This window comes from Zonotrichia albicollis, chromosome 38 (assembly GCF_047830755.1).
Source record: "Zonotrichia albicollis isolate bZonAlb1 chromosome 38, bZonAlb1.hap1, whole genome shotgun sequence".
NCBI classification, from domain to species: Eukaryota; Metazoa; Chordata; class Aves; order Passeriformes; family Passerellidae; genus Zonotrichia; species Zonotrichia albicollis.
In genome coordinates this window covers 403,065-426,485 of record NC_133856.1, presented here as the reverse complement: position 1 = coordinate 426,485, position 23,421 = coordinate 403,065, and the positions used below count along the sequence as shown (strand labels likewise).

Here is a 23,421-nt window from a genome sequence, read left to right as displayed (position 1 = left end):
TGTGTGCCATGGGCACAGGTGTGGGTGCCATGGGTACCACGGGTGCCATGGGTGCCATGGGTGCCACGGGTGCCATGGGTGCCATGTGTGCCATGGGCACAGGTGTGGGTGCCATGGGTGCCACGGGTGCCACGGGTGCCATGGGTGCCACACTCACCTGTCTCACCTGTCTCAGGTGGAGGAGCTGCGCCGGGCTCTGGCGGCCGCGGGCTCGCGGGCTCAGGACGCGCAGGTGGCGCGGGCCCGGCTGGCGCAGGAGCAGCGGCGGCTCCGGGAGCGGCTGCGGGACCCCCCCGGGACCCCCGGGACCATCGGGACCCCCGGAACCACCGGGACCACCGGGACCCCCGAGACCTTTGGGACCATCGAGACCCTCGGGACCTCTGAGACCACCCGGACCACTGGAATCATCGAGACCCCCGGGACCCTCGGGATCATCGAGACTTTCGAGACCATTGAGACCCTCGGGATCACCGGGACCATCGGGAGCCTCGGGACCCTCGGTGGCCTCGGTGTCCTCGGTGTCCTCGGTGGCCCCGGTGGTCCCGGGGATCCCGGTGGTCCCGGGGGTCCCGGGGGTCCCGGGGGTCCCGAGCTCGCCCTGCGCGCCCGCTGCGCGCACCTGCAGGAGCTGCTGCGGAGAGAGGCGGGGTCAGCGACAGCGGGGACAGCGCGGGGACAGCGCGGGGACAGGGCGGGGACAGGGCGGGGACAGGGGGGACAGGGGGGACATGGGGGACAGGGGGGGACAGGGGGGACACGGGATATGGAGGGGCATGGAGGGGACAGAGAGGGACATGGTGGGCAGAGTGGGACGGAGGGACAGGGGGGCATGGGGGACACGGGGGACAGGAGGGGACATGGGGACATGGTGGGCACCGGGGACACGGGGGGGACAAGGGACAAGGGGGACAGTGGGGGGGGCGGGGGGGGACAGGAGGACCGTGGACACTGGTGACAGCGGGGACAGCACGGGAACAGGGGGACATAGGGGGAAAGGGGGTCACAGGAGGGACAGGGGGACGGGGGGGACATGGAGGGACAGGGGGAGCATGTGGGACGGGGGGGACAGCGGACACCGGGGATATGGGGACAGGGGGACAGCGGGGACGGGGGGGAAAGGGGGGACAGGGGGACATGGGGGGCACCGAGGGCACTGGGGGGACGGGGGAGATACAGGGGGGACAGGGGATAGAGGGGACACGGGGACACGGGGACGGGGGGATGGGGAGGGCAGGGCGACACGGGGTGACAAGGGACACTGGGCGGGACGGGAGGGGACAGAGGGACTGGGGCGACAGGGGAAGCGCGGGACGGGGGGGACACCGGGGGACAGGGGGCGACAGAGGGGACAGCGGCGATATGGGGGGCATGGGGACATGGGGGGACACGGGGGGACAGGGGGGGAGGGGGACACAGGGGCACAAGTGACACAGATGACACACAGGTGACACACAGGTGACACACAGGTGACAGAGGGGTGGCACAGGGTTGACACAGATGGCTCTATGGGTGACCCTGGTGTCCCCTCAGGGCGCGGGTGGCGCTGTCGCGCTGTGCCCGTGTCACCGGGCTGTTGTGGGTGACACAGGTGACACACAGGTGACACACAGGTGACACACAGGTGACACACAGGTGACACACAGATGTCCCCTCAGGGCGCGGGTGGCGCTGTCGCGCTGTGCCCGTGTCACCGGGCTGTTGTGGGTGACACAGGTGACACAGGTGACACACAGGTGACACACAGATGTCCCCTCAGGGCGCGGGTGGCGCTGTCGCGCTGTGCCCGTGTCACCGGGCTGTTGTGGGTGACACAGGTGACACAGAGGTGACACACAGGTGACACACAGGTGACACACAGGTGACACACAGATGTCCCCTCAGGGCGCGGGTGGCGCTGTCGCGCTGTGCCCGTGTCACCGGGCGCCGCCTGCGGCTCTTGGCGGCCGAGGCCGAGGAGCAGCGGCTGCGGGGGGAGCGGTACCGGGAGCAGGTGAGTGGCACCTGAGTGTCACCTATTGTCACCTATTGTCACTTACTGTCACCTCTGTCACCTGCTGCCACCTGCTGTCCTGTCACCTCTGTCACATTCTGTCACATTCTGTCACATTCTGTCACAAGCTGTCACTTCCTGTCACCTCCTGCCTCCTGCTGTGATCTCCTTTCACCTCCTGTCCCCTGTCACTTTTGTCACCTCCTGTCACCCGCTGTCACCTGCTGTCCCCCACAGCCTCTGTGTCCCCACATCCCAATGTACCCGATGTCCCCAATGTCCCCAATGTCCACAGGCCCGTGCCGCGGACGCTGCTGCCCACCTGGTGGCCCGGCAGGTGGCCCTGGTGTTCCCACTGATGTCCCCAATGTCCCCATTAATGTCCCCAATGTCCCCAATGTCCCCAGGCCCGTGCCGCAGATGCCGCTGCCCGCCTGGTGGCCCGGCAGGTGGCCCTGGTGTCCCCGATGTCCCCGATGTCCCCAATGTCCCCAATGTCCCCAATGTCCCCATTGATGTCCCCATTGATGTCCTCAATGTCCCCAATGTCCCCAATGTCCCCAATGCCCCCATTGTCCCCAATGTCCCCAATGTCCCCAATGATGTCCCCAATGTCCCCAATGTCCCCAGGCCCGTGCTGCGGACACCGCTGCCCACCTGGTGGCCCGGCAGGTGGCCCTGGTGTCCCCGTTAATGTCCCCAATGTCCCCAATGTCCCCAGGCCCGTGCCGCGGATGCTGCTGCCCACCTGGTGGCCCGGCAGGTGGCCCTGGTGTTCCCACTGATGTCCCCAATGTCCCCATTAATGTCCCCAATGTCCCCAATGTCCCCAGGCCCGTGCCGCGGACGCCGCTGCCCACCTGGTGGCCCGGCAGGTGGCCCTGGTGGCCGCGGGCACCGCGCGGGCGCTGGCCCAGGGCCGCCTCCTGCGCCGCGAGCTCGAGGACGTCGGGGACGGCGCCGCGGCCACCGCCCGGCTCAGGGCACGGCTGCGGGCACGGCTCAGGTGGGGAGCGACACCAAAGGGGCCCTGGAGAGACACCACGGGCCCTATAGAACCCTATAGAGACCTATGGGGGCTATAGAGACCCTATACAGACCCTATGGGCCCTATAGAACCTATGGAGACCCTATGGGGCCCAGAGAAACCTATAGAGACCCTATGGGCCCTATAGACCCTATAGAGACCCTATGGGCCCTATAGACCCTATAGAACCACTATGGGCCCTATAGACCCTATAGAGACCCTATGGGCCCTATGGACCCTATAGAGACCCTATGGGCCCTATAGAACCTATAGAGACCCTATGGGGGCTATAGAGACCTATGGGGCCCAGAGAAACCTATGGAGACCCTATGGGGGCTATAGACCCTATAGAGACCCTATGGACCCTATAGACCCTATAGAGACCTATGGGCCCTATAGAACCTGTAGAGACCCTATGGGCCCTATAGACCCTATAGAGATCCTATGGGCCCTATAGAACCTATACAGACCCTATGGGGGCTATAGAGACCTATGGGACCCAGAGAAACCTATAGAGACCCTATGGACCCTATAGACCCTATAGAGACCCCATGGGGGCCTAGAGGAATCTATAGACCCTATAGACACCATGGAACCCTATGGAGACCCTATAGACCCAAGAGAGACCCTATAGAGACCCTATGGGGGCTATAGAAACCGATAGAGACCCTACAGGCCCCATAGAGGCCCTATGGGGGCTATAGACACCATAGAGACCCTAGGGACCGTATAGAACCCTATGGGCCCTATAGAACCCTTATGAACCCTATAGACCCTATAGAGACCCTAGGGACCCCAGAGACCCTATAGACCCCCAATGGACCTTATAGAACCCTATGGGCCCTATAGAACCACTATGGACCCTATGGAGCCTATAGAGACCCCATGGACCCCATGGAACCCTATAGAGATCCTATAGGACTCTACAGAGACCCTGTGGATCCTATGGAGCTCCCATGGACCACATAGAACCCTATGGAACCCCTATGGGCCCTATACACCCCACAGAGCCCCCACAGAGCCCATAGAGCCCCACAGAAGGCGCAGAAACCCTATAGACCCCATAGAGCCCCTATAGATCCCACAGAGCCCCTAGGGACCCCATAGACCCCATGGATCCCCCATGAATCCCCCATGTACCCCATAGAGCCCCCACAGACCCCACAGAGCCCATAGAGCGCCTATGGGCCCCATAGACCCCACAGAGCCCCCACAGACCCCATGGATCCCCCATGCACCCCATGGACCCCACAGAGCCCCCACAGACCCCATAGAGCCCCTATGCACCCCATGGACCCCACAGAGCCCCCACAGACCCCATAGAGCCCCTATGGACCCCATGGAGCCCCCACAGAGCCCATGGATCCCCCATGGACCCCATAGACCCCATGGACCCCTCAGAGCCCCCACAGACCCCATAGAGCCCCTATGGACCCCATGGACCCCACAGAGCCCCCACAGACCCCATAGAGCCCCTATGGACCCCATGGAGCCCCCACAGAGCCCATGGATCCCCCATGGACCCCATAGACCCCATGGACCCCATGGATCCCCCATGGACCCCACAGACCCCATGGACCCCTCAGAGCCCCCACAGACCCCATAGAGCCCCTATGGACCCCATGGACCCCACAGAGCCCCCACAGACCCCATGGATCCCCCATGGACCCCACAGAGCCCCCACAGAGCCCCCACAGAGCCCCCACAGACCCCATGGATCCCCCATGGACCCCACAGAGCCCCCACAGAGCCCCCACAGAGCCCCCACAGACCCCATGGATCCCCCATGGACCCCACAGAGCCCCCACAGAGCCCCCACAGAGCCCCCACAGACCCCATGGATCCCCCATGGACCCCACAGAGCCCCCACAGAGCCCCCACAGAGCCCCCACAGACCCCATGGATCCCCCATGGACCCCACAGAGCCCCCACTGAGCCCCCACAGACCCCATGGATCCCCCATGGACCCCATAGACCCCACAGAAACCCCACAGATCCCACGGATTCCCCATGGACCCCATAGACCCCACAGACCCCATAGATCCCCCACAGACCCCATGGATCCCCTTTGGGGCTCCCTATGGGATATTGGGGTCCCTGTGGGGTCTGTGGGGTGTCAGTGGGGTCTCTATGGGATATTGGGGTCCCTGTGGGGTCTGTGGGGTCTCTATGGGGTGTCAGTTGGGTCTGTATGGGATGTGGGGGTCCCTATGGGGTATCTGTAGGGTTTATGGGATATTGGGATTCCTATGGGGTCTATGGGGTGTCTGTAGGGTTTATGGGATATTGGCAGTCTCTGTGAGATATTGGAGTCTCTATGAGGGTCTCTACGGGGTATTGGGGTCCCTGTGGGGTCTGTGGGGTCCCTGTGGGGTTGACAGGATATTGGGGGTCTCTATGGGGTTTATGGGTTCTCTATGGGTCTGTGGGGTGTCTGTGGTGTCTCTATGGGGTCCCTATGGGGTCTGTGGGGTCTCTGTGGGATATTGGGGTCCCTATGGGGTCTCTGTGGGGTCTCTGGGGTCTCTGTGGGATATTGGGGGTCTCTGTGTTGTCTATGGGGTATCTGTGGGGTCTCTATGGGGTTTACAGGATCTATGGGGTCCCTATGGGGTCTATGGGGTCTCTGTGGGGTCTCTGGGATCTCTTTGGGATAGTGGGGTCCCTATGGGGTCTGTGGGGTCTCTGAGGTCTCTGTGGGATATTGGGGGTCTCTATGGGATATTGGGGTCCCTATGGGGTCTGTGGGGTCTCTATGGGTTATTGGGGTCCCTATGGGGTCTCTGTGAGGTCTCTGGGGTCTCTGTGGGATATTGGGGGTCTCTATGGGATATTGGGGTCCCTATGGGGTCTGTGGGGTCTCTATGGGTTATTGGGGTCCCTGTGGGGTCTATGGGGTCCCTATGGGTTACTGGGGTCCCTATGGGGTCTATGGGGTATCTGTGGGGTTTATGGGATATTGGGGTCCCTATGGGGTCTGTGGGGTCCCTATGGGGTTGACAGGATATTGGGGATCTCTATGGGGTTTATGGGTTCTCTATGGATCTATGGGGTGTCCGTGGTGTCTCTATGGGATATTGGGGTCCCTATGGGGTCTGTGGGGTCTCTGTGGGATATTGGGGGTCTCTATGGGGTCTATGGGGTCTCTGTGGGATATTGGGGTCCCTATGGGGTCTGTGGGGTCTCTATGGGATATTGGGGTCCCTATGGGGTGTATGGGGTGTCTGTGGGGTCTCTATGGGATATTGGGGTCCCTATGGGGTCTATGGGGTCTCTATGGGTTATTGGGGTCACTATGGGGTCTGTGGGCTGTCAGTGGGGTCTGTAGGGTCTATGGGGTCCCTATCGGGTTGACAGGATATTGGGGGTCTCTATGGGGTTTATGGGTTCTCTATGGGTCTGTGGGGTGTCCGTGGTGTCTCTATGGGGTCCCTATGGGGTCTGTGGGGTCTCTGTGGGATATTGGGGTCCCTATGTGGTCTGTGGGGTCTCTGTGGGGTCTCTGAGGTCTCTGTGGGATATTGGGGTCTCTATGGGGTTTGTGGGATTTTGGGGTCCCTGTGGGGTCTGTGGGGTCTCTATGGGATATTGGGGTCCCTATGGGGTCTATGGGGTCTCTGTGGAGTCTCTGGGGTCTCTGTGGGATATTGGGGGTCTCAATGGGGTCTATGGGGTGTCTGTGGTGTCTCTATGGGATATTGGGGTCCCTATGGGGTCTGTGGGGTCTCTATGGGACATTGGGGTCCCTGTGGGGTCTATGGGCTATCTGTGGGGTCTCTATGGGGTTTACGGGATCTATGGGGTCTCTATGGGGTCTGTGGGGTCCCTATGGGGTCTCTTTGGGATATTGGGGGTCCCTATAGGGTCTATGGGTTATCTGTGGGGTTTATGGGATATTGGGGTCCCTATGGGTTATCTGTGGGGTCTCTATGGGTTATTGGGGTCCCTATGGGGTCTGTGGGGTCCCTATGGGGTCTCTTTGGGATATTGGGGTCCCTATGGGGTCTCAGTGGGGTCTCACCCGTGCCCCCCAGGTGTGACCCCATGAACCTGTCCCGCACGGTGCGGCGGATGCTGCGCGACAGCGACAGCGACAGCGACAGCGACAGCGACAGCGGCGACAGCGGCGACAGCGGCGACAGCGGCCACGCCCACCCTGACCCCGCCCCCAGCGCTGGGGACACGCCCTGAACCCCCCGACCCCAAAAACCGCCCCAAAACCGCGACCCCAAACCCCCTGAACCCCAAAACCCCGACCTTGACCCCAAACCGCACCCCAAAACCCAGCGGAATTGCGGCGGGGGTCCCCAAAACCGGGGGGGGGGACCCCAAAAACGGGGACGGGAACACAAAACCCGAAGGGGACTCCAAAACTCGGGGGGGACCCTAAAACCGGGGGGGACTCTAAAAACGGGAGGAACCCCAAAACGGGAGGGAGGGACCCCAAAAGCAATTCTGTGTATATTTTTTGGGTGAAATCCCCCAAAATCTGCTGGGACACCCCAAAACCGTCTTTACCCTGACTGGGGGACTGAAACCCCCCAAAAACCACCCAGGATCTCTCCAACCCCCCCCCAGTCTGATGGGGAGGGGGGGAAATCTCCCCAAAACCCCCCAATCCCCCCCCAAATCCCCCAGAATTTGGGGGACACCCCAAACCCGTTTTTACCCTCATTATGATGCTGAAACACCCCCAAAACCGCCCAGGTTCTGTCCAACCCCCCTCAATCTGCTAGGGGGGGGTGGGCAAGACCCTTTTAATCCTATTTTGGGGGGTGAAATCCCCCCAAAACCCCTAAAGCCCCCTAAAATCCCCCAAAATTTGGGGGAACCCCAAAACTGTCTTTATTCTTATTGTGGGGGCTGAACCCCCAATAAAACTCCCACAACTTCTCCAGTTCCTCCACAATCTGTTCGAGGGGGTGGCAAAGACCCCTTTAATCCTATTTTGGGGGCTGAAATCCCCAAAAAGCCCCAAAATCCCCCAAAATCCGCTGGGATACCCCAAAACTGCCTCACCCTCATTGTGGGGGCTGAAATTCCTCAATAAAACCCCATGATTTCTCGAAACCCTCCTCAATCTGTTCGAGGGGGTGGGAAACGCTCTTTAAATCCCATTTTGGGAGGTGAAATCCCCCAAAACTCCCAAAAACCCCCAAAATCCCCCCAAAATCCGTCGGGAGGAGGCGCGGCGGGCCAGCGGAGAGGGGCGTGGCCTGCATAGCTAATGAGGCGGGGGCGCGGCTCATTCGACCAATCACAGCGTGGCATGAAAATGAGCCTCGGCGGCCTCAGCGGGCGCCGTTCTCGAGGCCGCCGCGAGTTCTCGCGAGACTTCCGGGGAGGCCGCGGCGGCGGCGGGATGGGAGCGCCGAGGTGGGGCCGGGAAAGGGGGGGAAAAACGGGGCAAAACCGGGGAAAAACGGGCAAAAAGCGGGGAAAACCGGCCGAACCGGACGGGAGGGGGTGTAGGGAGGCGGGTCAGGCCGTTATGGGGGGATGTCAGGCCCGTTGAGGGGGGGGAGCGGGGCAGGCCCTGCGTGAGGGGGTGGGGGCCGCAGGGCCGCGCTGGGGGCGGAGGGGCGGGGGTGGCACTGAGGGGGTTTGGGGGTGACACTGAGGGGTTTTGGGAAGTCCGATGACACCCCTGTACCCGCAGATGCCCCGGCACTGCTCCGCCGCCGGCTGCTGCACCCGCGACACGCGCGACACCCGCGGCAGAGGCATCTCCTTCCACCGGTGAGGGAGCCCTGAGGGAAGGGAGAGACACCCTTACACCCCTGAGCCTGCCCTGCAACCGTGTCCACCTTCCTGTCACCGGTGTCACCTCGGTGACCCCCCTCCTGTCACCGGTGTCACCTCCGTGATCCCCTCCTGTCACCGGTGCCACCCCTCCCTCAGGAATGGGCTGTGCCAGGTGTCATCCCCCCCTCCCTTTATCAATGGGCTGTCCCAGGTGTCACCTGCACTTAACAGCGGCTGGCACCGCTGTCACCCCGCCCCCCTCAGGAAGGAGCTGCCCCAGGTGTCACTCCCCGCCTCGGGAATGGGCTGTCCCTGCTGTCACCCCCCCCCCCATCCCTTTAACAATGGGCTGTCCCAGGTGTCACCTGCCCTTAGCAACGGCTGTTCCAGGTGTGTTTGGGCTGTCCCAGGTGTGTCTGTCCCCCCCGTCCCCAGGAATGGGCTGTCCCAGCTGTCATGCCCCCCTCCCCAGGAATGGACTGTCCCAGGTGTCACTTGCTCTTAGCAACGGCTGTCCCAGGTGTCAGCCCCCATCTGAGGAATGGACTGTCCCAGCTGTCACCCCCCTTCCAGGAATGGGCTGTCCAAGGTCTCACCCCCTGCCCCCTGCAATGGGCTGTCCCAGCTGTCACCTGCCCTAGGCAACGGCTGTCCCAGGTGTCACCTCCCCATTTGAGCAATGGGCTGTCCCAGGTGTGTCCCAGGTGTGTCTGTCCCCCCCCCCCATTTGAGCAATGGGCTGTCCCAGGTGTGTCTGGGCTGTCCCAGGTGATTCTGTCCCGTTTCCCCCCCCCCCCCCACGTTTGAGGGATGGTTCAGCCCCCTCCCCCTGTAAGGGTCCGGCCCGACCGTTCCATTCCCAGGTACGCAGGGGGAGGAAGGTTCAGTCCTCACGGCTCACCTGTGTGCCACCTGTGTCACCTTAGTGTCACTGTGTGTCGCCTGTGTGACCTCTGTCACCCATCGCCCGTGTCACCTTTGTCATTTGTGTCACCCTTGTGACCTGTCACCCATCACCTCTGTCACCTATGTCACCTGTGTCCCCCATCCCGTGTCCCCCCATGTCCCCTCACTCCACGTGTGCCCCATGTCCCCATTGTCCCACATGTTCCTGTCCCCACCTGTCCCAATGTCCCCAGGGTCCTCAGTGTCCCCATACAGTGTCCCAATGTCCCTTCAGTGTCCCTGTGTCCCTGCGCTGCCATGCAGGGACAACCCCTGGTGGAGGCAGTCCCCAATGTCCCCAATGTCCCCTCAGTGTCCCCAGTGTCACTGTCCCCAGGCTGCCGTGCAGGGATGACCACGGGGAGCCACAGTCCCCCATGTCCCCAGTGCTCCCAACGTCCCCAACATCCCCAATGTCCCCATTGATGTCCCCACTGATGTCCCCACTGATGTCCCCAGGCTGCCTCGTCGTGACGACCTTCTCCATTGATGTCCCTGTACAACGTTCCCATACAATGTCCCCTCAGTGTCCCCATTAATGTCCCCATTGCTGTCCCCAGGCTGCAGTGGCATGACAATCCCCGGCGGGTACAGTCCCCAGTGTCACTGTACAATGTCCCTGTCCCCATATGATGTCCCCAATGTCCCCATTAATGTCCCCATATGATGTCCCCAGTGACCCCATTGATGTCCCCATTGATGTCCCCAGTGACCCCATTGATGTCCCCATTGATGTCCCTGTACAACGTTCCCATACAATGTCCCCTCAGTGTCCCCATTAATGTCCCCATATGATGTCCCTAATGTCCCCATTAATGTCCCCATTGATGTCCCCAGTGACCCCATTGATGTCCCCAATGTCCCCATTGGTGTCCCCAGGCTGCCGCGACAGGACGATCCCCGTTGGATGCAGTCCCCAATGTCCCTGTTCAATGTCCCTGTCCCCATACAGTGTCCCCAATGTCCCCAGTGTCCCCAGGCTCTCCAAGGTCCCCATACAATGTCGCAATGTCCCCTCAGTGTCCCCAGTGTCCCCATTGGTGTCCCCAAGCTGCCGCAGTGGGATGACCCCTGGTGGGTCCCTCAGTGTCTCCATGTCCCCAGTGTCCCCTCAGTGTCCCCAGTGTCCCCATTGATGTCCCCATGCAATGTCCCCCATGTCCCCTCACTGTCCCAATGTCCCCAATGTCCCCAGTGTCCCCATTGATGTCCCCATGCAATGTCCCCAGTGTCCCCTCAGTGTCTCCATGTCCCCAATGTCCCCTCAGTGTCCCAATGTCCCCTCAGTGTCCCCAGTGTCCCCATTGATGTACCCATGCAATGTCCCCAGTGTCCCCCCAGTGTCTCCATGTCCCCAATGTCCCCTCAGTGTCCCCTCAGTGTCCCCAGTGTCCCCATTGATGTCCCCATTGATGTCCCCATACAATGTCCCCAGTGTCCCCCCAGTGTCTCCATGTCCCCAATGTCCCCTCAGTGTCCCAATGTCCCCTCAGTGTCCCCAGTGTCCCCATTGATGTACCCATGCAATGTCCCCAGTGTCCCCCCAGTGTCTCCATGTCCCCAATGTCCCCTCAGTGTCCCAATGTCCCCTCAGTGTCCCCAGTGTCCCCATTGATGTACCCATGCAATGTCCCCAGTGTCCCCCCAGTGTCTCCATGTCCCCAATGTCCCCTCAGTGTCCCCTCAGTGTCCCAATGTCCCCATTGATGTCCCCATTGATGTTCCCATACAATGTCCCCAATGTCCCCTCAGTGTCCCAATGTCCCCAATGTCCCCAGTGTCCCCATTGATGTCCCCATGCAATGTCCCCAGTATCCCCTCAGTGTCCCCAGTGTCCCCATTGATGTCCCCATTGATGTTCCCATACAATGTCCCCATGTCCCCTCACTGTCCCAATGTCCCCAATGTCCCCAGTGTCCCCATTGATGTCCCCATGCAATGTCCCCAGTGTCCCCTCAGTGTCCCCAGTGTCCCCAATATCCCCTCAGTGTCCCCAGTGTCCCCATTGCTGTCCCCATACAATATTGCCATACGATGTCCCCCGTGTCCCCTCAGTGTCCCAATGTCCCCATTGATGTCCCCATACAATGTCCCCCATGTCCCCTCAGTGTCCCAATGTCCCCATTGATGTCCCCATTGGTGTCCCCAGGCTGCCGTGGCATCGTGACCCCTGTTGGGCGCAGTCCCCAATGCCCCTGTGCAATGTCCCCATATAATGTCCCTGCTCCTATACAGTGTCCCCAATGTCCCCTCAGTGTCCCCAGTGTCCCCATTGATGTCTCCAGGCTGCCTCGCCGTGATGACCCCTGCAGTGCGCCATCCTCGATGTCCCTGTACAATGTCCCCAGTGTCCCCTCAATGTCCCCAATGCCCCAATGGCCCCATTAATGTCCACATTGATGTCCCCTCAGTGTCCCCATTGATGTCCCCAGGCTGCCCCGCTGTGATGACCCCTGTCAGGCGCAGTCCCCAATGTCCCCATTGATGTTCCCATGCAATGTCCCCAATGTCCCTTCAGTGTCCCCAATGTCCCCTCAGTGTCCCCAATGTCCCCTCAGTGTCCCCAGTGTCCCCAATGTCCCCTCAGTGTCCCCAATGTCCCCATTGGTGTCCCCAGGTTACCTCGCCGTGACGACCCCCGCCGGGCGCAGTGGTTGGAGAACAGCCAGCGGGCACAGTCCCCAATGTCCCTGTTCCTATACAATGTCCCCAGTGTCCCCAGTGTCCCCAATGTCCCCAGTGTCCCCAATGTCCCCTCAGTGTCCCCAATGTCCCCACTGTCCCCAGGTTACCTCGCCGTGACGATCCCCGCCGGGCGCAGTGGTTGGAGAACAGCCGGCGGCGGGACCCGGCCGGGGGGGGGCGCTGGGACCCCAGCTCCAAATACATCTACTTCTGTTCCCAGCACTTTGAGCAGTCCTGCTTCGAGCTGGTGGGCTACAGGTGAGCTCAGGTGTGAGTACAGGTGTGTGCAGGTGTGTACAGGTGTGTACAGGTGTGTGCACAGGTGTGCAGGTGTGTACAGGTGTGTGCAGGTGAGCTCCAAATACATCTACTTCTGTTCACAGCACTTTGAACAGTCCTGCTTCGAGCTGGTGGGCTACAGGTGAGCTCAGGTGTGAGTACAGGTGTGTGCAGGTGTGTGCAGGTGAGCTCAGGTGTGTACAGGTGAGCTCAGGTGTGTACAGGTGTGCTCAGGTGTGTGTACAGGTGTGTGTACAGGTGTGTGTACAGGTGTGTGTACAGGTGTGTGCAGGTGTGCTCAGGTGTGTACAGGTGAGCTCCAAATACATCTACTTCTGTTCACAGCACTTTGAGAGCTCCTGCTTCGAGCTGGTGGGCTACAGGTGAGCTCAGGTGTGAGTACAGGTGTGTGCAGGTGTGAGCACAGGTGTGTACAGGTGTGCTCAGGTGTGTACAGGTGTGTGTACAGGTGTGTGCAGGTGTGCTCAGGTGTGTACAGGTGTGTACAGGTGAGCTCAGGTGTGTACAGGTGTGCTCAGGTGTGTGTACAGGTGTGTGTACAGGTGTGTGTACAGGTGTGTGTACAGGTGTGTGCAGGTGTGCTCAGGTGTGTACAGGTGAGCTCCAAATACATCTACTTCTGTTCCCAGCACTTTGAGCAGTCCTGCTTCGAGCTGGTGGGGTGCAGGTGAGTGAACAGGTGTGATAACAGGTGTGTGCAGGTGTGTGCAGGTGTGTGTGCAGGTGTGCTCAGGTGTGTACAGGTGAGCTCCAAATACATCTACTTCTGTTCACAGCACTTTGAACAGTCCTGCTTCGAGCTGGTGGGGTGCAGGTGAGCTCAGGTGTGAGTACAGGTGTGTGCAGGTGTGTACAGGTGTGTGTGCAGGTGTGAGTACAGGTGTGTGCAGGTGAGCTCAGGTGTGAGTACAGGTGTGTGTGCAGGTGTGTGCAGGTGTGTGTGCAGGTGTGTACAGGTGTGCTCAGGTGTGTACAGGTGGGTACAGGTGTGTGTGCAGGTGTGTGCAGGTGTGTGTGCAGGTGTGTACAGGTGTGCTCAGGTGTGTACAGGTGTGTGCAGGTGTGCGCAGGTTTGCACAGGTGTGCTCAGGTGTGTACAGGTGTGAGTACAGGTGTACACAGATGTGTGTACAGGTGTGAACAGGTATGTACAGGTGTGTGCACAGGTGTGCAGGTGTGTACAGGTGTGTACAGGTGTGAGTACAGGTGTGTGCAGGTGAGCTCCAAATACATCTACTTCTGTTCGCAGCACTTTGAGCAGTCCTGCTTCGAGCTCGTGGGCTACAGGTGAGCTCAGGTGTGAGTACAGGTGTGTGTGCAGGTGTGTGCAGGTGTGCTCAGGTGTGAGTACAGGTGTGTGCAGGTGAGCTCAGGTGTGTACAGGTGTGTACAGGTGTGTGCAGGTGTGTGCAGGTGTGTGCAGGTGTGTGTACAGGTGTGAGTACAGGTGTGTGCAGGTGTGCACAGGTGTGTACAGGTGTGTGCAGGTGTGTACAGGTGTGTGTGCAGGTGTGTGCAGGTGTGTGCAGGTGTGCTCAGGTGTGTGCAGGTGTGTACAGGTGTGTACAGGTGTGTGCTGGTGTGCTCAGGTGTGTACAGGTGTGAGTACAGGTGTGTGCTGGTGTGCTCAGGTGTGTACAGGTGTGAGCACAGGTGTGCTCAGGTGTGTACAGGTGTGTGCAGGTGAGCTCCAAATACATCTACTTCTGCTTGCAGCACTTTGAGCAGTCCTGCTTTGAGCTCGTGGGGTACAGGTGAGCTCAGGTGTGATAAAAGGTGTGTGCAGGTGTGTGTACAGGTGTGTGTACAGGTGTGTACAGGTGTGAGTACAGGTGTGTACAGGTGAGCTCCAAATACATCTACTTCTGTTCACAGCACTTTGAGCAGTCCTGCTTCGAGCTGGTGGGGTACAGGTGAGCTCAGGTGTGAGTACAGGTGTGTGCAGGTCTGTGTACAGGTGTGTGCAGGTGTGTACAAGTGTGTGCAGGTGTGCACAGGTGTGTGCAGGTGAGCTCCAAATACATCTACTTCTGTTCACAGCACTTTGAGAGCTCCTGCTTCGAGCTGGTGGGGTACAGGTGAGCTCAGGTGTGAGTACAGGTGTGTGCAGGTGTGTGCAGGTGTGTGCAGGTGTGTGTACAGGTGTGTACAGGTGTGTGCAGGTGTGTGCAGGTGTGTGTACAGGTGTGTGTGCAGGTGTGTCCAGGTGAGCTCAGGTGTGTACAGGTGTGTGCAGGTGTGTACAGGTGAGCTCAGGTGTGTGCAGGTGTGTGTACAGGTGTGTGTACAGGTGTGCAGGTGTGTACAGGTGTGTACAGGTGAGCTCCAAATACATCTACTTCTGCTTGCAGCACTTTGAGAGCTCCTGCTTCGAGCTGGTGGGCTACAGGTGAGCTAACAGCTGTGAGTGCAGGTGTGTGCAGGTGTGTGCAGGTGTGTACAGGTGTGTACAGGTGAGCTCCAAATACATCTACTTCTGCTTGCAGCACTTTGAACAGTCCTGCTTTGAGCTCGTGGGGTACAGGTGAGCCCAGGTGTGTACAGGTGTATGCAGGTGTGTGTACAGGTGTGTGTACAGGTGTATGCAGGTGTGTGCAGGTGTGCTCAGGTGTGTACAGGTGTGAGTACAGGTGTGTGCAGGTGTGCACAGGTGTGTTCAGGTGTGAGTACAGGTGTGTGTACAGGTGTGTGTTACAGATGAGTTTGGGGGTACAGGTGAGTTTGGGGGTGTTACAGGTGAGTTTGGGGGTACAGGTGAGTTTGGGGTGTTACAGGTGAGTTTGGGGGTGTTACAGGTGAGTTTGGGGGTACAGGTGAGTTTGGGTGTTACAGGTGAGTTTGGGGGTACAGGTGAGTTTGGGGGTGTTACAGGTGAGTTTGGGGGTACAGGTGAGTTTGGGGTGTCACAGGTGAGTTTGGGGTACAGGTGAGTTTGGGGGTGTCACAGGTGAGTTTGGGTGTTACAGGTGAGTTTGGGGGTTCAGGTGAGTTTGGGTGTTACAGGTGAGTTTGGGTGTTACAGGTGAGTTTGGGGGTACAGGTGAGTTTGGGGGGTACAGGTGAGTTTGGGTGTTACAGGTGAGTTTGGGGGGTACAGGTGAGTTTGGGGGTTCAGGTGAGTTTGGGTGTTACAGGTGAGTTTGGGGGTACAGGTGAGTTTGGGGGTACAGGTGAGTTTGGGGGTACAGATGAGTTTGGGTGTTACAGGTGAGTTTGGGGGTACAGGTGAGTTTGGGGGTTCAGGTGAGTTTGGGGGTACAGGTGAGTTTGGGGTGTCACAGGTGAGTTTGGGGGTACAGGTGAGTTTGGGGGTACAGGTGAGTTTGGGTGTTACAGGTGAGTTTGGGGGTACAGGTGAGTTTGGGGTGTCACAGGTGAGTTTGGGGGTGTTACAGGTGAGTTTGGGTGTTACAGGTGAGTTTGGGGGGGTGCAGGTGAGTTTGGGGTTACAGGTGAGTTTGGGGGTGTTACAGGTGAGTTTGGGGGTTCAGGTGAGTTTGGGTGTTACAGGTGAGTTTGGGGGGGGGTACAGGTGAGTTTGGGGGTGTCACAGGTGAGTTTGGGTGTTACAGGTGAGTTTGGGTGTTACAGGTGAGTTTGGGGGGGGGTACAGGTGAGTTTGGGGGTACAGGTGAGTTTGGGGGGGGGTACAGGTGAGTTTGGGGTGTCACAGGTGAGTTTGGGGGTTCAGGTGAGTTTGGGGTGTTACAGGTGAGTTTGGGGGTACAGGTGAGTTTGGGGTGTCACAGGTGAGTTTGGGGGTTCAGGTGAGTTTGGGGTGTTACAGGTGAGTTTGGGGGTACAGGTGAGTTTGGGTGTTACAGGTGAGTTTGGGTGTTACAGGTGAGTTTGGGGTTCAGGTGAGTTTGGGGGGTACAGGTGAGTTTGGGGGTACAGGTGAGTTTGGGGGTGTCACAGGTGAGTTTGGGGTACAGGTGAGTTTGGGGTGTTACAGGTGAGTTTGGGGTACAGGTGAGTTTGGGGGGTACAGGTGAGTTTGGGGGTACAGGTGAGTTTGGGTGTTACAGGTGAGTTTGGGGGTACAGGTGAGTTTGGGGTACAGGTGAGTTTGGGGGTACAGGTGAGTTTGGGTGTTACAGGTGAGTTTGGGGGTACAGGTGAGTTTGGGGTGTCACAGGTGAGTTTGGGGGGGTACAGGTGAGTTTGGGGTGTTACAGGTGAGTTTGGGGTGTTCAGGTGAGTTTGGGGGTACAGGTGAGTTTGGGGGTACAGGTGAGTTTGGGGGTGTCACAGGTGAGTTTGGGGGTACAGGTGAGTTTGGGGTGTTCAGGTGAGTTTGGGGGTTCAGGTGAGTTTGGGTGGTACAGGTGAGTTTGGGGGTGTTACAGGTGAGTTTGGGGTGTTACAGGTGAGTTTGGGGGTACAGGTGAGTTTGGGGTGTTACAGGTGAGTTTGGGGGTTACAGGTGAGTTTGGGGGTTCAGGTGAGTTTGGGGGTACAGGTGAGTTTGGGGGGTGCAGGTGAGTTTGGGGTGTTACAGGTGAGTTTGGGGGTACAGGTGAGTTTGGGTGTTACAGGTGAGTTTGGGGGTACAGGTGAGTTTGGGGGTGTCACAGGTGAGTGTGGGGGTACAGGTGAGTTTGGGGGGTACAGGTGAGTTTGGGGGTACAGGTGAGTTTGGGGTGTCACAGGTGAGTTTGGGGTACAGGTGAGTTTGGGGGTGTTACAGGTGAGTTTGGGGGTGTCACAGGTGAGTTTGGGGGGGTACAGGTGAGTTTGGGGGTACAGGTGAGTTTGGGGTGTCACAGGTGAGTTTGGGTGTCACAGGTGAGTTTGGGGTGGTACAGGTGAGTTTGGGGTGTCACAGGTGAGTTTGGGGGGTACAGGTGAGTTTGGGGGTACAGGTGAGTTTGGGGTGTCACAGGTGAGTTTGGGGTACAGGTGAGTTTGGGGGTGTTACAGGTGAGTTTGGGGGTGTCACAGGTGAGTTTGGGGGGGTACAGGTGAGTTTGGGGGTACAGGTGAGTTTGGGGTGTCACAGGTGAGTTTGGGTGTCACAGGTGAGTTTGGGGTGGTACAGGTGAGTTTGGGGGTGTTACAGGTGAGTTTGGGGTGTCACAGGTGAGTTTGGGGTACAGGTGTGTTGGGGGGTACAGGTGAGTTTGGGGGTACAGGTGAGTTTGGGGGTGTCACAGGTGAGTTTGGGGGGTACAGGTGGGTTTGGGGGTTCAGGTGAGTTTGGGGTGTCACAGGTGAGTTTGGGGGGTACAGGTGAGTTTGGGGGTACAGGTGAGTTTGGGGGTGTCACAGATGAGTTTGGGGATACAGGTGAGTTTGGGGTGTTACAGGTGAGTTTGGGGGGTACAGGTGAGTTTGGGGGGTACAGGTGAGTTTGGGGGTACAGGTGAGTTTGGGGGTGTCACAGGTGTGTTTGGGGGTGTCACAGGTGAGTTTGGGGGGTACAGGTGAGTTTGGGGGTACAGGTGAGTTTGGGGGTGTCACAGGTGAGTTTGGGGGTACAGGTGAGTTTGGGTGTTCAGGTGAGTTTGGGTGTCACAGGTGAGTTTGGGGGTGTCACAGGTGAATTTGGGGTGTCACAGGTGTGTTTGGGGGTGTCACAGGTGAGTTTGGGGTACAGGTGAGTTTGGGGGGTACAGGTGAGTTTGGGGGGGGTACAGGTGAGTTTGGGGGTACAGGTGAGTTTGGGGTGTTCAGGTGAGTTTGGGGTACAGGTGAGTTTGGGGGTGTTATTTTGGGGGATCCCCTGACCCCCCCTCAGGTTTTTGGGGTGCTCCTGACCCCCCTATTTTGGGTTCTTTCCCCCCATTTTGGGGTCTCTCCCCAGAATTTTGGGGTCCCCCTGACCCCTCCAAAGTATTTTAGGGTCCCCCCAGGTTTTGGGGTCTCTCCCCCGGTTTTTGGGTTTCCCCTGATCCCCCCAAAGTATTTTAGGGTCCCCCCAGGTTTTGGGGTCCCCCCAGGTTTTTGGGGTGCCCCTGACCCCCCATTTTCCCCATTTTTCCCCATTTTTCCCCATTTTCCATTGGTTATCACCGGCTGAAGGAGGGCGCTGTGCCCACCGTGTTCGCCCCCATTTTGGGGTCTCTCCCCAGGATTTTGGGTTTCCCCTGATCCCCCCAAAGTATTTTAGGATCCCCTCAGGTTTTGGGGTCTCTCCCCAGGTTTTGGGGTGCCCCTGACCCCCCATTTTTCCCCATTTTCCATTGGTTATCACCGGCTGAAGGAGGGGCCATGCCCACCGTGTTCATCCCCATTTTGGGGTCTCTCCCCAGGATCTTGGGGTCCCCCTGACCCCTCCAAAGTATTTTAGGGTCCCCCCAGGTTTTGGGGTCCTCCCAGGTTTTTGGGGTGCCCATGACCCCCCATTTTTCCCCATTTTTCCCCATTTTTCCCCATTTTCCATTGGTTATCACCGGCTGAAGGAGGGGCCATGCCCTCCGTGTTCATCCCCATTTTGGGGTCTCTCCCCAGGTTTTTGGGGTTCCCCTGATCCCCCCAAAGTATTTTAGGATCCCCTCAGGTTTTGGGGTCTCTCCCCAGTTTTTGGGGTGCCCCTGACCCCCCATTTTTCCCCATTTTCCCCCATTTTCCATTGGTTATCACCGGCTGAAGGAGGGGCCATGCCCACCGTGTTTGCCCCCATTTTGGGGTCTCTCCCCAGGATCTTGGGGTCCCCCTGAGCCCCCCAAAGTATTTTAGGGTCCCCCCAGGTATTTTGGGGTCTCTCCCCAGGTTTTGGGGTGCCCCTGACCCCCCATTTTTTCCATTTTTTCCCATTTCCCCCTATTTTCTAGTGGTTATCACCGGCTGAAGGAGGGGCCATGCCCACCATGTTCACCCCCATTTTGGGGTCTTTCCCAAGGATTTTGGGGTCCCCCTGACCCCTCCAAAGTATTTTAGGGTCCCCCCAGGTTTTGGGGTCTCTCCCCGTTTTTGGGGTGCCCCTGACCCCCCATTTCCCCCCATTTCCATTGGTTATCACCAGCTGAAGGAGGGCGCTGTGCCCTCCGTGTTTGCCCCCATTTTGGGGTCTCTCCCAAGGATTTTGGGGTCTCTCCCCAGGATTTTGGGGTTCCCCTGAGCCCCCCAAAGTATTTTAGGATCCCCCCAGGTATTTTAGACCCCTCCCCAGTTTTTGGGGTGCCCCTGACCCCCCGTTTTCCCCCATTTTCCAGCGGGTATCACCGGCTGAAGGAGGCGCTGTGCCCACCGTGTTCACCCCCATTTTGGGGTCTCTCCCCAGGTTTTTGGGGTCCCCCTGACCCCTCCAAAGTATTTTAGGGTCCCCCCAGGTTTTGGGGTCCCCCCAGGTTTTTGGGGTGCCCCTGACCCCCATTTTTCCCCATTTTTCCCCATTTTCCCCATTTTCCATTGGTTATCACCGGCTGAAGGAGGGGCCATGCCCACCGTGTTCACCCCCATTTTGGGGTCTCTCCCCAGGATTTTGGGGTCCCCCTGATCCCCCCAAAGTATTTTAGGGTCCCCCCAGGTATTTTGGAGTCTCTCCCCAGTTTTTGGGGTGCCCCTGACCCCCCGTTTTCCCCCATTTTCCAGCGGGTATCACCGGCTGAAGGAGGGGCCGTGCCCACCATGTTTGCCCCCATTTTGGGGTCTCTCCCCATTTTAGGGTCTCCCCAGGTGTTTTAGGATCCCCCCAGGTATTTTAGACCCCTCCCCAGGTTTTGGGGTGCCCCTGACCCCCCGTTTTTGGTGTCTCCCCAGCGGGTATCACCGGCTGAAGGAGGGCGCCGTGCCCACCGTGTTCGCCCCCGGCCCCTCGCGGCCCCCCCGGTCCCCCAAGCCCCCCCCGGAGCGCGACCCCCCGAGACCCCCGCGGGGCACCCGCAGGTGGAGGTGAGTGAGAGGGGAGGGGGCTCGGGGGGGATTTGGGGGGGATTTTGGGGGATTTTGGGGGATTTGGGAGAATTTTGGAGGATTTTGGGGGAGAATTGGGGGGATTTGGGGGGGTTTGGGGGGGATTTTGGGGGAGTTTGGGGGGGATTTGGGGAGATTTGGGGGGATTTGGGGGGGATTGGGAGGGTTTTGGGGGGGATTCGGGGGGATTTTGGGAGGATTTTAGGGGAATTTGGGGGGATTTGTGGGAATTTGGGGGGGTATTTGGGGGATTTGGGGGATTTTGGGGGGATTTGGGGGGGATTTGGGGGGGATTTTGGGGGGGGATTTGGGGGGGAATTTGGGGGGATTTGGGGGGGATTTTGAGGGATTTGTGGAGGATTTGGGGGGAATTTGGGGGGATTTGGGGGGTTTTGGGGGGGCTCTGGGAGGAATCTGGGGGGATTTGGGGGGATTTGGGGGGGATTTTGGGGGGATTTGGAGGGGGGTTGGGGGATTTTGGTGGGATTTGGGGGAATTTGGTGGGATTTGGGGGAATTTGGGGGGATTTGGGGGGTTTTGGGGGGATTTTGGGGCGTTCGGGGCTCCCCAGTTCATCCCAGCACAGCCAGGTCTGTGGGACTCCCGGACCCCTCCCCATTTTCCCTGGACCCCCCCCTTGGATCCCCATTTTCCTTGGCCCCCCCCTCATTTTCCCATGGACCCCCCCCCTCATTTCTCTTGGACCCCCCCCCCCCCATCCCTGGGACCACCCCCCAATTCCCCACTGACCCCTCCCCCTGTGAGACCCCCCCTCAATTCTCCCTGGCCCCTCCCATGCTGGGACCCCTGGGATGCTCCGGGGGTATTTTGGGGTCTCTCCTGGGATATTTTGGGGGTCTCTTCGGGGATATTTTGGGGATACCGTGCGGCTGTTATGGGGGTCTCTCTAATGATATTTTGGGGTCTCTCCTGGGATATTTTGGGGTCTCTCCAGGGGTATTTTGGGGTCTCTCCAGGGGATATTTTGGGGTCTCTTTGGGGATATTTTGGGGTCTCTCCAGGGTTATTTTTGGGGTGTCTCCAGGGCTATTTCGGGGGTCTCTCTGGGCATTTTTTGGGGTCTCTCCAGGGATGTTTGGGGATTTCTCCGGGGGTATTTCGTGGTCTCTCCGGGGATGTTTTGGGGTCTCTCTGATGGTAATTTGGGGGTCTATCCAGGGGTATTTTGGGGTCTTTAGAGGGATATTTTTGGGGTCTCTCTGGGCATATTTTGGGCATACCCTGCGGCTGTTATGGGGGTCTCTCTAATGGCATTTGGGGGTCTCTCCTGGGCTATTTCAGGGGTCTCTCCGGGGTATTTTTGGGGGTCTCTCTGATAATATTTCAGGGGTCTCTCCAGGGGTATTTTGGGGTCTCTCCAGGGGTATTTTGAGATCTCTCCAGGGATGTTTGGGGATTTCTCCCGGGGTATTTGGGGTCTCTCTAGGGGTATTTTTGGGGTCTCTCTGGGGGTTATTTGGGGGTCTCTTTGGGGATATTTTGGGGTCTCTCCGGGGCTATTTCGGGGGTCTCTCTGATGGTATTTTGGAGATCTTTAGAGGGATATTTTTGGGGTCTCTCCAGGGGTATTTTGGGGTCTCTCCGGGGATATTTTGGGGTCTCTCCGGGGATATTTTGGGGATACCCTGCGGCTGTTATGGGGGTCTCTCTAATGGTATTTGGGGGTCTCTCCTGGGCTATTTCAGGGGTCTCTTTGGGGTATTTTGGGGTCTCTCCGGGGATATTTTTGGGGTCTCTCTGGGCATATTTTGGGGATACTCTGCAGCTGTTATGGGGGTCTCTCTAATGGTATTTGGGGGTCTCTCCTGGGCTATTTCAGGGGTCTCTTTGGGGTATTTTGGGGTCTCTCCGGGGATATTTTGGGGTCTCTCCAGGAGTATTTTGGGGTGTCTCCAGGGGTATTTTGAGATCTCTCCAGGGATGTTTGGGGATTTCTCCAGGGGTATTTGGGGGTCTTGCTGGCGTATTTTTGGGGTCTCTCCGGGGATGTTTTGGGGTCTCTCTGATGGTATTTTGGGGGTCTTTAAAAGGATATTTTGGGGGTCTCTCTGGGCATATTTTGGGGGTCTCTCCAGGGATGTTTTGGGGCCTCTCTGATAATATTTTGGGGGTCTCTCGAGGAGTATTTTGGGGTGTCTCCACGGGTGTTTTGGAGGTCTATCCAGGGGTATTTTGGGGTCTCTCCTGGGATATTTTGGGGTTTCTCCAGGGCTATTTCGGGGTTCTCTTTGGGGATATTTTGGGGGTCTCTCTCCGGCCTGACCCCTCCCCTCTCCCCACAGACGGGACCCCCCCCCAGCCCCGCCGCCCCCCCCGCTCCCCTCGGACGTCTCCTGCTTCCCGCGCGACTCCAAAGACCCCGGCCCGCCCCCGGCCGGCGACCACGGCGGGGTCCCGGCGCTGCCCGGCCCCTCGGGCTCCATCGCAGAGACGCTCCTGGCGGCCACGGGCGACGCCGCCGCCGCCGCCACCCCGGCCCTGCCCGAGGGGGCGCCCCCGACCCCCGCGGGACCCCCGGCCCCTCCGGCGCCGCCGTCGCCGTCGCTGTTCATGCTGCGGCTGCCGCCCCGCGCCGGCTCCTACATCCAGAGCGAGCACAGCTACCAGGTGGGCAGCGCCCTGCTCTGGAAGCGCCGCGCCGAGGCCGCGCTGGACGCGCTGGACAAGGCGCAGAGGCAGCTCCAGGCCGGGAAACGCCGCGAGCACCGGCTGAGGCTGCGCCTGGCGGAGCTGCAGAGGGAGCGCCGGGCCGGCCCCGAGCCGCGGAGGAGCTCCAAGGAGCGCCTGGAGGTGATCGGGGATGGAGTTGGAGGAGTTGGAGGTTTGTAAATAAAGGATTTTACCCTGA

The 23,421-nt window shown here is 59.1% G+C and overlaps 2 protein-coding genes across 8 annotated transcripts in view; both read left to right on the top strand.

The window, feature by feature from the left end:
• Positions 1 to 12,467, top strand: part of LOC141726735 (uncharacterized) — a 20,202-nt gene extending 7,735 nt beyond the window's left edge. For 3 of the 7 annotated variants that reach the window (XM_074531757.1, XM_074531761.1, XM_074531762.1), the window contains 6 exons: positions 176 to 651; positions 1,885 to 1,993; positions 2,827 to 2,999; positions 7,055 to 8,396; positions 8,680 to 8,759; positions 12,328 to 12,465. In XM_074531757.1, coding sequence (XP_074387858.1) covers positions 176 to 651; positions 1,885 to 1,993; positions 2,827 to 2,999; positions 7,055 to 7,211 — 915 coding nt within the window. In that variant the 3' untranslated portion in view covers positions 7,212 to 8,396; positions 8,680 to 8,759; positions 12,328 to 12,465. Of the gene's footprint in view, positions 1 to 175; positions 652 to 1,884; positions 1,994 to 2,288; positions 2,331 to 2,714; positions 2,757 to 2,826; positions 3,000 to 7,054; positions 8,397 to 8,679; positions 8,760 to 12,327 lie in introns of all 7 variants that reach the window. The other 4 variants (XM_074531759.1, XM_074531758.1, XM_074531763.1 and 1 more) reach the window with 4 other exon arrangements.
• THAP7 (THAP domain containing 7) lies at positions 8,659 to 23,421 on the top strand. Its single transcript, XM_074531643.1, has 11 exons — positions 8,659 to 8,759; positions 12,498 to 12,653; positions 12,736 to 12,816; positions 12,977 to 13,057; positions 13,282 to 13,362; positions 13,890 to 13,982; positions 14,295 to 14,326; positions 14,580 to 14,608; positions 15,047 to 15,084; positions 20,400 to 20,531; positions 22,856 to 23,421. The coding sequence occupies exons 1-11, from the start codon at positions 8,659 to 8,661 to the stop codon at positions 23,400 to 23,402; spliced, it is 1,371 nt and encodes a 456-aa protein (XP_074387744.1). The 3' UTR covers positions 23,403 to 23,421.